This window comes from Setaria viridis, chromosome 8 (genome assembly GCF_005286985.2).
Source record: "Setaria viridis chromosome 8, Setaria_viridis_v4.0, whole genome shotgun sequence".
Lineage (NCBI taxonomy): Eukaryota > Viridiplantae > Streptophyta > Magnoliopsida > Poales > Poaceae > Setaria > Setaria viridis.
The window spans coordinates 30,576,507-30,588,849 of NC_048270.2; the positions used below are offsets into that span (position 1 = coordinate 30,576,507).

General features: G+C 45.3%; 1 protein-coding gene across 1 annotated transcript; it reads left to right on the forward strand.

Moving 5' to 3' along the window:
• The first annotated feature begins 7,677 nt into the window (after window positions 1-7,677).
• LOC117833106 (uncharacterized) lies at window positions 7,678-11,326 on the forward strand. Its single transcript, XM_034712495.2, has 9 exons — window positions 7,678-8,208; window positions 8,301-8,529; window positions 8,622-8,683; window positions 8,788-8,849; window positions 9,131-9,208; window positions 9,300-9,390; window positions 9,489-9,560; window positions 9,645-9,752; window positions 10,522-11,326. Exons 1-9 carry the CDS (start codon window positions 7,981-7,983, stop codon window positions 10,969-10,971), a joined length of 1,380 nt encoding a protein of 459 aa, XP_034568386.1. The 5' UTR covers window positions 7,678-7,980; the 3' UTR covers window positions 10,972-11,326.
• The last annotated feature ends 1,017 nt before the right edge of the window (window positions 11,327-12,343 follow it).

The following is a 12,343-nucleotide window of genomic DNA, read 5'->3' on the forward strand; positions in this document are numbered from 1 at the left end:
ATTTGTGTTGGTTGTGTCTTGTGGTGGCTGCAGTTATGCCGCCTAAGAAGCAAGGTCGGGCACGACCAGCGAGCGGTGCCCAAGCTGATGGCACTAGTCAAGCAGAATTACTTGCCGCAATGCGTGAGATGCAAAATGAGATGAGGACTTTGAGGCAGGCTGCTCGTGCGGGTGCAGCACAACCTAATCCTACTACCTCTACTCAGGAAGTTGCTGCCCCAGTTGGCCCTGAGAGTGGTGTCTCGCTGAGAGAGTGGGTTGGCATGAAGCTCGATAGTTTTGATGGCAGTGGTACTCCTATTCAGGCTGCTGATTGGTTGTCATATGTGGAGGATAAGATGGAAGCTTTTGAGGTGTCAGCTCATGATCGTGTTCGTTATGGGGCACAATTACTAAAGGGTGAGGCACAGATTTGGTGGAAGGGTGTGCAGTCAGCTCGCACGGCTGCGCATGGTTCTTTAACTTGGCCTGAGTTTGTTAGGCAGTTTGAGAGGAGGTTTTACCCAGTGACCTTCCTGGACAAGATGAAAATTGAGCTAAATAACTATGTGCAGGAAAGGAAGACAGTGGCTGAGTATGAGGTGGGGTTCAACCAGATTGTTCGCTTTGTTCCACATGTGGCCCATGATGATGCAGAGAAAGCAAGGCAATTTCGTCAAGGCCTTAAGCCTTCAATTCGCCATGTGTTGGGTGCCTTTGAAGTCACAGACTTTCGCTCCATGGTAGAGAAAGCCTTGGGAGTTGAGATGCAGCTTCAGGTCACAGCTGATCTAAATAAGTCTTTGAGTGGTGACCAGTCTCGTGGTCAGGGTGACAAGAAGGTCCATTCTGGTGGTCATGTTCATAGGAAGGGCAAGTTTCAGCGTCACCAGCCGTACCGTGGTGGTTCAGCTCAGTCTCGTACTCCAGGAGGGAGTACTCCTCAGTATCGTGCCATTCCCAAACCTGGCACGGGGATGGTGTGCTTCAAATGTGGAGATGCGCATCGTCTTCGAGAGTGCCGATGGTCCGGCAAGTGCTCTATTTGTGGTCAAGATCACAAGGACGTGGTTTGTAGGAAGAATCCTGATGCCAAGCTTCGTTGGGAGCTAGTGTCTTCTTCAGCTCCCAATGGTGCATTCCATATGATGGCGGCTGCATCTTCTACTCCTCACCTACCTGCACCGCCACCGCAGCAGCACCTACTTGCACCGCCACCGCAGCAGTACCTACCTGCCCCTACACCTCAGTACTTGCTAGCGCCACCGGTGACTCCATCAGCTGCCCCTACACTTCAGACTGGGGCTTACTGGATGCCCCATGCTACTCCTTCAGCACCCATGGTTCCATGGGCTCCCACTCCGACGGGTCCTACTTCGGGTGCCTCTTCTTCGTCTGGCGTTCCAGGGGCATATGTTATGCCTGCCACTAACGCTAGAGATCGTGGTGACGTGGTAACAGGTATCATCTCAGTTGATTCTTATGATGCTCATGCTCTTTTTGATTCTGGAGCTAGTTTCTCTTTCATCTCAGAGGCTTTTGTTGGTCGTTTGGGTCTTTTTGTTGAAAGGATTGGGGAGGCTATCATTGTTAGTTCTGCTAGAGGGCTTGTTTCGAGTTCTATAGTTTGTCCAGGCTGTGTTGTCACTCTTGCGGATGAGGATTTTATTGCTAACTTAGTGGTGATTCCGTTGGAGCCTTTTGATGTGATTCTTGGCATGGACTGGCTCTCCCAGTATAAGGCCGTTATCTCTTGTTTCTGGAAAACAATCACTTTGCAAGCACCATCAGGACGAGAGATGATCTTTCAAGGGAGTGGTTTGAAGTACTCTATCTCCTTGTTGTGTCAGTTATTTCCTAATCGATGGACACAAAAAACTGGTATTCTTTTTGTGATGAGTGGTGATCAGGAGGTTCCCTTGCGAGTGGATGATATTCTAGTGGTTTGTCGCTATCCAGATGTTTTCCCAGATGAGCTCCCAGGTTTGCCTCCTGAAAGAGAGGCTATTTTCCACATAAAGTTGGTTCCTGGAACGCAACCTATATATAAGACACCATACAAGATGGCTCCTGTGGAGCAGGTGGAGTTAAAGAAGCAATTGGATGAACTTCTTGCTAAAGGGTTTATCCGACCAAGCACGTCACCTTGGGCTGCCCCAGTCTTGTTCGTAGAAAAGAAGGATGGCACTAAAAGACTTTGTGTTGATTATCGAGCACTTAATCAAGTAACAATCAAGAACAAGTACCCTTTGCCTCGTATTGATGCTCTCTTTGATCAATTGAGAGGTGCCAAGGTATTCTCTAAGATTGACTTGCAATCTGGTTACCATCAACTACGTATCAAGGAAGAGGATATTGAGAAGACGGCTTTTAATACCAGGTATGGGCATTATGAGTATGTGGTTATGTCTTTTGGACTAACAAATGCCCCTGCTGTTTTTATGGAGGCCATGAACAGGATGTTGCATGAGTACTTGGATGTTTTTGTTGTGGTATTCATCGATGATATCTTAGTTTACTCCAAGTCAGAGGAGGAGCATAAGGTTCATCTCAGTCTTGTCTTGGATGCACTCCGGAAGAACAAGTTCTATGCAAAGTTGAAGAAATGTGCATTTTGGCTTTCTGAAGTGAGCTTCCTTGGTCATGTCATTAATCAACATGGCATTAAGGTGGATACTAAAAACGTTGCCTCAGTGGTGGAATGGCAAAGACCGACCAATGTAACAGAAGTTCGGAGCTTTCTTGGGCTTGCAGGTTATTATCGGCGTTTCGTGCAGGGTTTCTCAATTGTTGCTAAGCCAATGACTAATCTCACTAAGAAGGGTGTTCCATTCATATGGACTAAAGAGTGTGAGACCAGTTTCCAAACTCTAAAGAATAAGTTAGTGAATGCTCCTATATTGACATTACCTGAGAGCGGCAAACGCTTCACTTTGTATACAGATGCTTCTCGAATCGGGCTTGGTTGTGTGCTTATGCAAGAAGGTAAAGTGATTGCTTATGCATCAAGGCAATTGAAGAAGCATGAGCAAAATTACCCCACACATGATTTAGAGTTGGTTGCAGTTATTTTTGCTCTAAAGATTTGGAGGCATTATCTTTATGGAGAGTCATGTGATATATTTACAGATCACCAAAGTCTCAAATATATTTTCACACAAAAAGAACTCAACTTGAGGCAACGGAGATGGTTAGAATTGATTAAGGACTATGATCTCACTATCCAGTACCATCCAGGAAAGGCAAATGTGGTGGCAGATGCTCTTAGTAGGACAGGTGTTCCTAAGACAGTGATGTCCTTGATTGTTGATATGGATCGCATGGGGGTTTCGTTTTGTTATGCGGGCGTTGCACATCAAGAGACTCAAATGCTTATTCAGTCTCCCATAGTTGATCAGGTGCGTGAGGCTCAACAACATGATCGTTTGCTTCAAGAGGTTCGAAAGAGAATTTTAGGGGGTAGACCACGGGAGTTCACCATAGATGAACATGGTGCTATTCGCTTTAGAGGGCGTCTTTGTGTGCCACAAAATTCTGATGTGAAGATGGATATACTTAGGGAGGCACATCGAACACCTTACACAATTCACCCTGGTGAGACCAAGATGTATCGGGATTTAAAGAAAAATTTTTGGTGGAAAAGGATGAAAGTTGATGTTGCCAAATATGTAGCATCTTGTGGAATTTGTCAGCAAGTTAAGGCAGAACATAAAAAGCCTGCGGGTTTATTACGGCCTTTGGAGATCCCTGAGTGGAAATGGGAACATATCACCATGGACTTCGTGGTCGGGTTACCTCGCTCACCTCGAGGGAGAGATGCCATATGGGTTATTGTGGATAGACTCACTAAGTCTACACATTTCATTCCGATGAAGTCAACTAGTTCAGCACCAGATTTGGTTCCCTTATACATGAGAGAAGTGCTAAGGCTTCATGGTGTGCCAAAGTCCATTGTTTCTGATCGAGATCCCAAGTTTGTGTCTAACTTTTGGCGAAGCTTGCATAGTGCATTGGGCACAAATTTGACTCTTAGCACTGCTTTCCACCCTCAGACTGATGGTCAGTCGGAGAGGACTATTCAGACCTTAGAGGACATGCTTCGTGCTTGTGTTCTTTCATGGAAAGGTAGTTGGGAGGATCATCTATCTTTGGCAGAGTTCGCTTATAATAACAGCTATCAAGCTAGTATCAAGATGGCTCCATTTGAGGCTTTGTATGGTAGGAAGTGTATTTCTCCCATATGCTGGGAAACTTTGGGTGAGAGATCTTTGATTGGTCCAGATTGGGTCCGAGAGACATCTGAAAAGGTGCGGGAGATACGACAGAATCTGTTGGCTGCTCAGAGCCGGCAGAAGAGTTATGCTGATGTGAGGAGGCGAGATCTAGAGTTTGCAGTGGGTGACCATGTTCTTCTTAGGGTATCGCCAACCAAAGGTGTTGTGAGGTTTGGCACCACAGGAAAGCTTAGCCCAAGGTACATTGGTCCGTTTGTGATCACAGCCCGTGTTGGCAGTTTGGCATATCGCTTGCAGCTTCCAGAATCATTGAAGCAAGTGCACAATGTTTTCCATGTATCTATGTTAAGAAAATATTTGAGGGATCCTGAGCACAAGATTGATTTGGAGCCACTTATTGTGGAGCCAAATCTAATTGTGGAATGTCACCCAGAACGTATCTTAGACTCATCCGAGCGAGTCATGAGAAAGAGGACCATCAAATATGTCAAGGTTCTATGGAGTAATCAGTCGGAGCGTGAAGCGACTTGGGAGCTCGAGGACAAAATGCGCAAGAAGTACCCACAACTCTTTGAGAGCGGTAAGTTTTAATTTATCAAGTTGGTATACCTTTGAGTAGTTAAATTCGGGGACGAATTCTTTAAAGGAGGGGAGAATGTAACACACTAAAAAAAAAAATCAAAGGCCCAGCCAGCCCAACCTTTTCCCTGGCCCGTTGCCCCCCTCCCATCTTATCCAGACCGGTCCTCTCTTCCTTCTCACGTTTCTTCCTCCTTCCCTGCTCTCCCATGGCTTCCCCTCCCTAAATTCCCCCTCTACAGCAGCAAACCCTTGGGGGGAACTAGCAAAACGGATCGAGGACAACAAGAGGAGCAAGAAAGGTGCATCTTCCATGTAGATCGGTCCTTTCCCCATATCTTCCCGCTGCCCTAGGGTTTGGGGAACGACCAAGGTGAGGTGAATCCACTTTAGATCTGCTAATTGATGTTTTTAGGAGGTTCTTGGTCCTGAGGATTAGTGGATTTGTTGGGGAAAACACGGTTTGAAGGTCGATTTAAGGTGTGCTGTCCTGTAGCTCGGGCAGTGCTGCTGTCCTTGTAGTTTTGGTGACCTAAACGATTTCTCCTCCAAAAGTGGATCATACAAAAGTTGTATAGAATTATGAGATGTAACTGCTGTCCAAGTTTCATATTTTTTGGCGGAGTATACCTTCAGTTATTGAATATTGTTTGGACGCTGTTTCTGAATGTCCAGATTTTTGACAGCAGATGTTCAGAGATGTATTAGATGATCTTAAGGATGGAATTCGTGGAAACCCATAATAACAAAGTTTTAGGTTTCTCAGAGATATATGTCCTGACAAAATTTTAGAATTTTTGGACAAGGGGTTTGGGAGATATGAATTTTTGTATGCTGCTGCCCGAAATTTCAGACAGATTCTGTACTTCACATTCAACTGCAGTTTTACCCCTCTTTGGATTATGCTAAAAATAAAGGATCTGAACAAAGTTGTAAGATTTCTCCCTTAGTTTTCTAAGATGTATTTGCTTGCTGTCATATCTTTTGTAATTTTAAAGATACAAAAAAGTGAAGCAGCACTGCTGCGGTTAACCTAGGTGATGTTTACCATCGTCGCTTGTTTGACGGGTTGGGCTATATGGGTGCTTTACTTGCTGTGTGCACATGGTTGTGTTGAGGATATGTTCTGATCTTATTGTGTCAAAACAGGTGGTAACGCTCCGGATCACGCTTAGAGCGGCTATCTCCTTCATTGGGAGGCAAGTAACGTAGCGGTGGTTGCTACAAGCTTTAATTTGCTATTTTTTCTACCTCCACTTTAAATTTCAGAATGATAACTTATCCAATATCATCCATTCAATTACAAGTTTATGCACATCTTACTGTTGTTATTACATATGCCTTATTCTTTACTTTATGACTTAGTAATGGCTCTTGTTAGCATAATTATGATGAGGATTATGTTGTCAAATGAGGAGAGACTTATCTGGTATATGCGGTGTATACTCTCTTTGTGCGATCTGTCTTGGCATTGCATTTCATTGCATCACAATGCATGGCATATGGAGTTAATTCGCCGCTTGATAGCCGCGACCGTACCGGTACAGCATCGTTTATTGGGCATAACGGTGCAGCTTCATACTTTGTTGAGTATGAAGGCAGGAGACATGGCATTTGCATTGCATTTGCATTTAGGGTGCTATCGGTTTTCTATGGTATTTATTTGGCAGTGGTGGTGAGAAGTGAATTTTCTCCAAGGTTTGGTGACGAATTGGTTTTATTTATGTATGAGGGTGTTGGAGTTATTATTATTATTATTATTCATTGAGGAGATACACTTACTGATAATAGTTAAACCATGGTCTAATGAACTTGTAGTTTAAATAGCTTGTTAAAGCTAGTTACTTGCTGAGATTTTATATCTCACCCCTATTTTTTTTGTTACCCTCTCAGGTACTTGATGGATGGATGCTTTGCTTGGGGGTTGGGAAGTAGCAGCACGTCACACACTTCTCTTTAATCAAAATCCTCTAGTGTGTTACTGTAATATTTAAGTCCTTCTCTATGAGAGTCTATTTGTTGCTTAATGATGGTTAAGCTTTGTTAAACCTTGCCTTAATCGTTTGAATTTCATGTTAGGATCTTTTATTTATGTTAGTGTGCTTTATCCATTTTCATATCTTATTGTTTCTTGCTTCCGCGGTGTTCCTGATTTAGGGAAGATGCTGTCAAAATCTGTCCCTTTTGTCCGGTGTGGCTTAGTAGCATCCTAAGGTGGCGTTTGTTTTTCTTGGGGTGTTACAGTTGCACTGGAATTCATTTCCAAATTTAATTATGCATATCGTCTATATATATATGGAGTTATAATGATACTTCATCGATATCTGGAAAAATGTTGTACGTGTATAGTTTGTAAGTCTAGCGTGCACAAGAAGTGTGTGTTGGAATGTGTGTTACCCCTCCACGTGTGCAGCGCTACGACACAAATAATGTCAAGTGTTGCTGCAATTCAACGAGAGCGTTGGCGTGGTTGTTCTCTTCTCCTTAAGCACCCACCACCCGCAAAAAGGTTACTCAAAATCTCTACGGTACAAACACGAACGAGGACCGTAGTTGCCTCTACATTTCTGCGGTACCTTGGCTGCCACCGTAGGTTCCCCGTTCCCGTGGAATTTCTGGCACCACGGCAGCCGCCCCTGATCCCGTATGGGTGCGAAATCGTCGCTTCTCTGCATCCCATGCCGCACATACGGTCGCGTGTACCGTCCCGTACGGGGGAGAGGGCTGCTCGGAACGGCGAGACGTGAGGGGAGCGGGAGGGGCAGAACCGTCCGAGCGCTCGGGCGCGGGGGGAACGGTCACGCGCGGGGGGGCGGGGGGGTCCACCACGACACCCCGTAACGTCGCGTCTCCCCACGAGTCCACTCCGTTCCAGCCGCGCACCAACTCCTCCTCCGTCTCTCCCGCCCCGCTGCCAGCCAGCCCGGCACCATCAGTGGGTGGGTGGGTGTGGCCTGGTGGTTGCCTCCGCCCTCTCCCTCCCCCTCCACTCCCCAGCGGCGATGGCGCCCGCGCTCCCGCACTGCTGAGCCCCCCCGCGCCCCGCCTTCCTTCCGCCCGCGCCGTGGTAGGCTGGCTGGCTGGCTGGTAGGTAGGTAGGCGGTCGCAGGCGGGTGGCTGGCTGCGGCGCGCAGCGGGCGATCCGGGGCAGGATCTCGGGGGCGCGGATCTGCGCGCGCGGCCGGCGATGGAGGACGGAGATGCTGCCGCCGCCGCCGCGGCGGTGGAGAATGGCGCGGTGGAAGCGGCGGAGGGCTACCTCGTCGTCACGGCGGCGGCTGACGGGGAGCCCGCCGGCGATCGGGAGGATCTCTCCGCCGTGCAAGAGGCGGCGGAGGGCGGATCTGAGGCCGCCAGCGCGGCGGTACCGCTGGCCGAGGATGCGGCGCCGGCAACGGCCAAGGCGCCGGCCAAGGTGAATTCCGCTCCCTGGCCTTCGCCCGCCGCGCGTACGGGGTTAGTGTGATCCGCCAGCCACTGACGCCCGGGTGTTCGCTCTGTCTGCAGAAGGCTGGATCCGGGGACGCCGCCGTGGCGCGGAAGGGGAAGCTGCCCAACGGCAGGGTGCCCGCCGCCGCGGCCAAGGGGAAGAAGCCCGGGGTCCTCTCGCAGAGTGCCTCGTTCCCGGCGCGGGGGCCGAGCGGCGGCGCCAAGAAGGCCGCGGCCGCAGCGGCGGTGGCTACCACGCCCAAGCAAGCCAAGGCTGCCGTGGCCAACGGATCAGAGGCGGCGTCAGGTTGGTTTCTATTTGCTCTTCGTTTCGACAGCGATGGGGTTGCCATCTGTCGGGTTTGCTGAATTGTGGGGATGGGATTCAATTGCTTGCAGGACGGGCAGCGGAGAAGAAGGCGAATTCGGCACGAACGCCTGTTGTCGCTCGCCGGGCGATGGTAAAGATGCTTCCTTTGACTGATCTTTCACTTGAAGTTGGCGTCTTTTTTGCCTATTTTTAGTTGCCTTGTGGTAAGACTTGGTCCAATTGTCTTTGACTTAGCCCGTCAAGTCTGGATCAGTGGATGCGGCCGCGCCAAATGATGCAACTCCTGCAGTCCAAGAGTAAGTGCTGGACCACTACCAATCCAGATTTGGGCCGTGCGTTTTTTTCCCCTTTTGCGTTGTTGTAATTTCAGTTATCGTCTCTAAATAGAACACACCATTAATGTGGGTTGTTTGGATGTTCGGTCTTGAGCCCGTTTCCGATGCTTACTAGAAATGATTCAATTAATGTCGTTGTCACAATAGATTGACTAATCAGAGCTGTTACAAATATGATTTCATCAAAGGCTAAGGCTGGGCGTTTTCCTTCTTTTGCTGAAATTCTTGATGCTGGGTATCAGGTCACATGAGAACACCGCCAAACCATTGAAACAAGTGCAGCCAGGAAAAACAGAGGACGATGTGCGCTCCACCACATCGTAAGTAATTCTTCATGAGAGAGTGATAGTCACTTATTTATTCTTCCCCGTGGTATCATTACCAATGTCATCATTCCGTGTCATGTTGCAGAAGTACCAATACTCCCCGTGCAGCAGCTCGCAAGATTGCCGCCGCTGCCTTCAGTTTCAGATTGGAGCAGCGTGCTGAGAAGCGAAAGGAGGTGAGCACAGTTTCCACGGTGGTATTGTGTAGTACTACATACTTGGTTGCGTTTCCCTTTTCTTTTACTGAAGGGCCTTAGTTGTTTGTTGCACCCAGTTCTTCCAAAAGCTTGAAGAAAAAATCCATGCAAAGGAGCTTGAACAAACAAATTTGCAGGAAAAATCTAAGGTGGGAATTGCTTTTGTATTATTTGCATAAAACCTTTGGGATATTTGCATGTTTCATTTCTGAAATTAATCTACACACACTCAGGAGAGTCAAGAAGCTGAGATCAAACTGCTGAGGAAGAGCCTGACATTTAAAGCTACACCTATGCCAAGCTTTTACAAGGAGCAGCCACCTAAAGTTGAGCTGAAAAAGGTACTAAGTTGATCTACTTGATTTACTGAGGTTGCTTTGTATATTTCAAATAAATGGTTTCATATAATTTAAGTACATCCTATTTTTCCTCTTTTAATAGAAAGGTTCACATTGGGCATGGTTTGATAAATTTCCATATGCATTGTGTCCTTTTGATTTGTGAACGGTCTATTACTGATAAGAAAATCCTTACGATTCTAGATCTTTGCTATTAAATTGGTGGAGTCACTGTCATCTATCTCTATATGCCTTATACTAATTCATTAAGGCAGTATACCTTTCACATTTCTTTCATATATTTGATTACCTGAATTGTTTTCTATAACAATTTTCATCCAGATATGATTGAATTTGTTATCAGATAATCATAAAGATTAAGATTTGCAGTTGCTGAAGCACCTTAATGTAGGATTTCAGACCATGACATGTTCATGTCAATGAGATGTATGTTAGTGAAATCAGTCCCTTCCATCTCACAGGAAGATATAATGTTACAACTTACAAGTGACAAAGTTTGTTTATTTCTACAAGTTTATCAAGTCATTCATGTTTCATTTCATTTCTCCACTGTATGCACGGTTTCACAGTGTGTTGAAATTCAATTTCCGATTTATTGATATTTCAATGTTTTGTCTCGTGTGTGTATCTGCTAGGTTGGATCAAAAATATTGATTAAGCTTCCTGAATATTATGTTCCTGTACACATTTTCTTGACACATTAGTAATTTGGCACACCTTAAAAACAGTTTCTCATACACTGGTTGTGCAGATTCCCCCAACACGTGCGAGGTCACCAAAGCTTGGGCGGCACAAGCCAACCAGTTCTGCTACTGCTGCTTCTGCAGATGGTTCTGTATCATGTGAGAGTCCACGGAGCACTGCGAATTCTGCCAGGGTAAATGAAGTTGCGGAAAACAACAAACCTCGGGCTCCTGCTAGAAAACCTGTCCAGAGATCAGTCACAAAAACTACATCCCAAGTGTCTGGGACTGCAAAGGCTGAACCAAGACCTATGGTTACAAAACCGAAAACCTCAAACTCGAAATCTAAGGTTTCAAGGGCAAAGGCTGCGCAAGTGCAAGACAACCCAGTTGAAGTCCCCCCTACACAACCTTCTGCTCCAGAAGAGCTCACTGTCGAACATGGCGTTGGAGAAGCAACAGGACCTGATCTGGCTGCCCCATTGGTCGCTTCGAATGAAGTCCCAGTCCATGGTTGATCGGGTTGTGCATTTTGCCTATTTATTTCCTTCTTGCAGTTCTGTGAATAGTCAGGGTGTGTGCTTCATTGAAAGTTGAATCTCTCAAAGCGTCGAGTCATGGGGTTATCGTTTCCTGAGTAGACATCCATTTTTTTCAGCTTGTCATTGAGCATGCCATGTATATTGCTTGATATTTTGTTCATGTTTACATTTCCCAGTCTTGTGTATATTTGATTTGTATGCCGTTGGATATCCTAGGATTGTTGCAATACATTAATGCAACTTGTAGATTCATTTTGTGGTATGAGGTCGTATTACTTGAAATTGTTTGCCCTTTTTCTGTAATAATTTTGTTGGCCTCTTGTTGGTTTTACCTCAACTCTCCCTTTTTTTTTGAGGAACCTCAACTCTCATTTTTGCCCTGGCTTGTTAAGTAAAAAAAACGTGAATGACATATTTCAATATATTTCTCTCTTTTTTGTTTGTAAAATACACTAGTAAGTAGGTCTTCAATCAGTGCTTATAAATATGTTGGATTAGCACTAGTTATCAAATGCCATGCTGTCATATACAATGTAATGAAAGTGTTCACGGCACTTCAAAGACGAAAAAACATTCCTCTTGTTTAAAAGTAGAACACCGATGAAAACAAAAAGGAGGTAGAACAAGTTTATGCTTGCGATGCGACTCTTTATACAATTCTTAAGGATAAAGGCATGAAGCACTAGTGCTTTTGAAAACCCCAAGATACCAAGATTCATGCTTGTGATGCTACGCCTTAACCACCAACTCCACCTACGGCTCCCTTCTCCTTGTACAAAATATAAATAAATGGGGATATTGGTGCCATCTTGAATGTGACAATTTGACCCATCTTGAAGGTGACAATTTGACTACCAAATTCAAAAAATAGTATTTAATAAAAAATGGTCCATATGAAAGAATTTTCATGATGGTCGTATTATGATCAATCCTAACGTTATCATTACATGTAATTCTTTACATATTGTTCGAAAGTGACTTACATTACGAATATAATGGAATGTCAATTTTTACTGTTCTTGCTCCTGACATATACATCGCTCTGCCATAATGACAAAGCGCTAGCGCGATAGTTCCTCACTCTAGCTAGTACCAATCTCCAACCTCCAATATTGAAAGTTTGGAGCTTTCACAAACTAATGTAATTATTTTACGGTAGTAAAATAATAGGACTTCACTTTGTGGTTTCAAGTCCCAAATTTTCAAGGCATTCTTGTTATACTTGATCCTTCACCATCAAAAGCAAAATTGTCAATCCAAATATAAACTCTAGATGAAATATGTAACTTATTTAAAAATCACCACCTGAAAACATTAAAGTGATTAAAAAACACTACCATTTATTCCC

Coding starts and splice junctions, on each gene's coding strand:
- LOC117833106 (XM_034712495.2), top strand. CDS start 7,981: ATGGAGGACGGAGATGCTGCCGCCGCCGCCGCGGCGGTGGAGAATGGC. Junction 8,684..8,787: donor TTGTCGCTCGCCGGGCGATG/GTAAAGATGCTT, acceptor TCTTTGACTTAG/CCCGTCAAGTCTGGATCAGT. Junction 9,753..10,521: donor CTAAAGTTGAGCTGAAAAAG/GTACTAAGTTGA, acceptor CTGGTTGTGCAG/ATTCCCCCAACACGTGCGAG.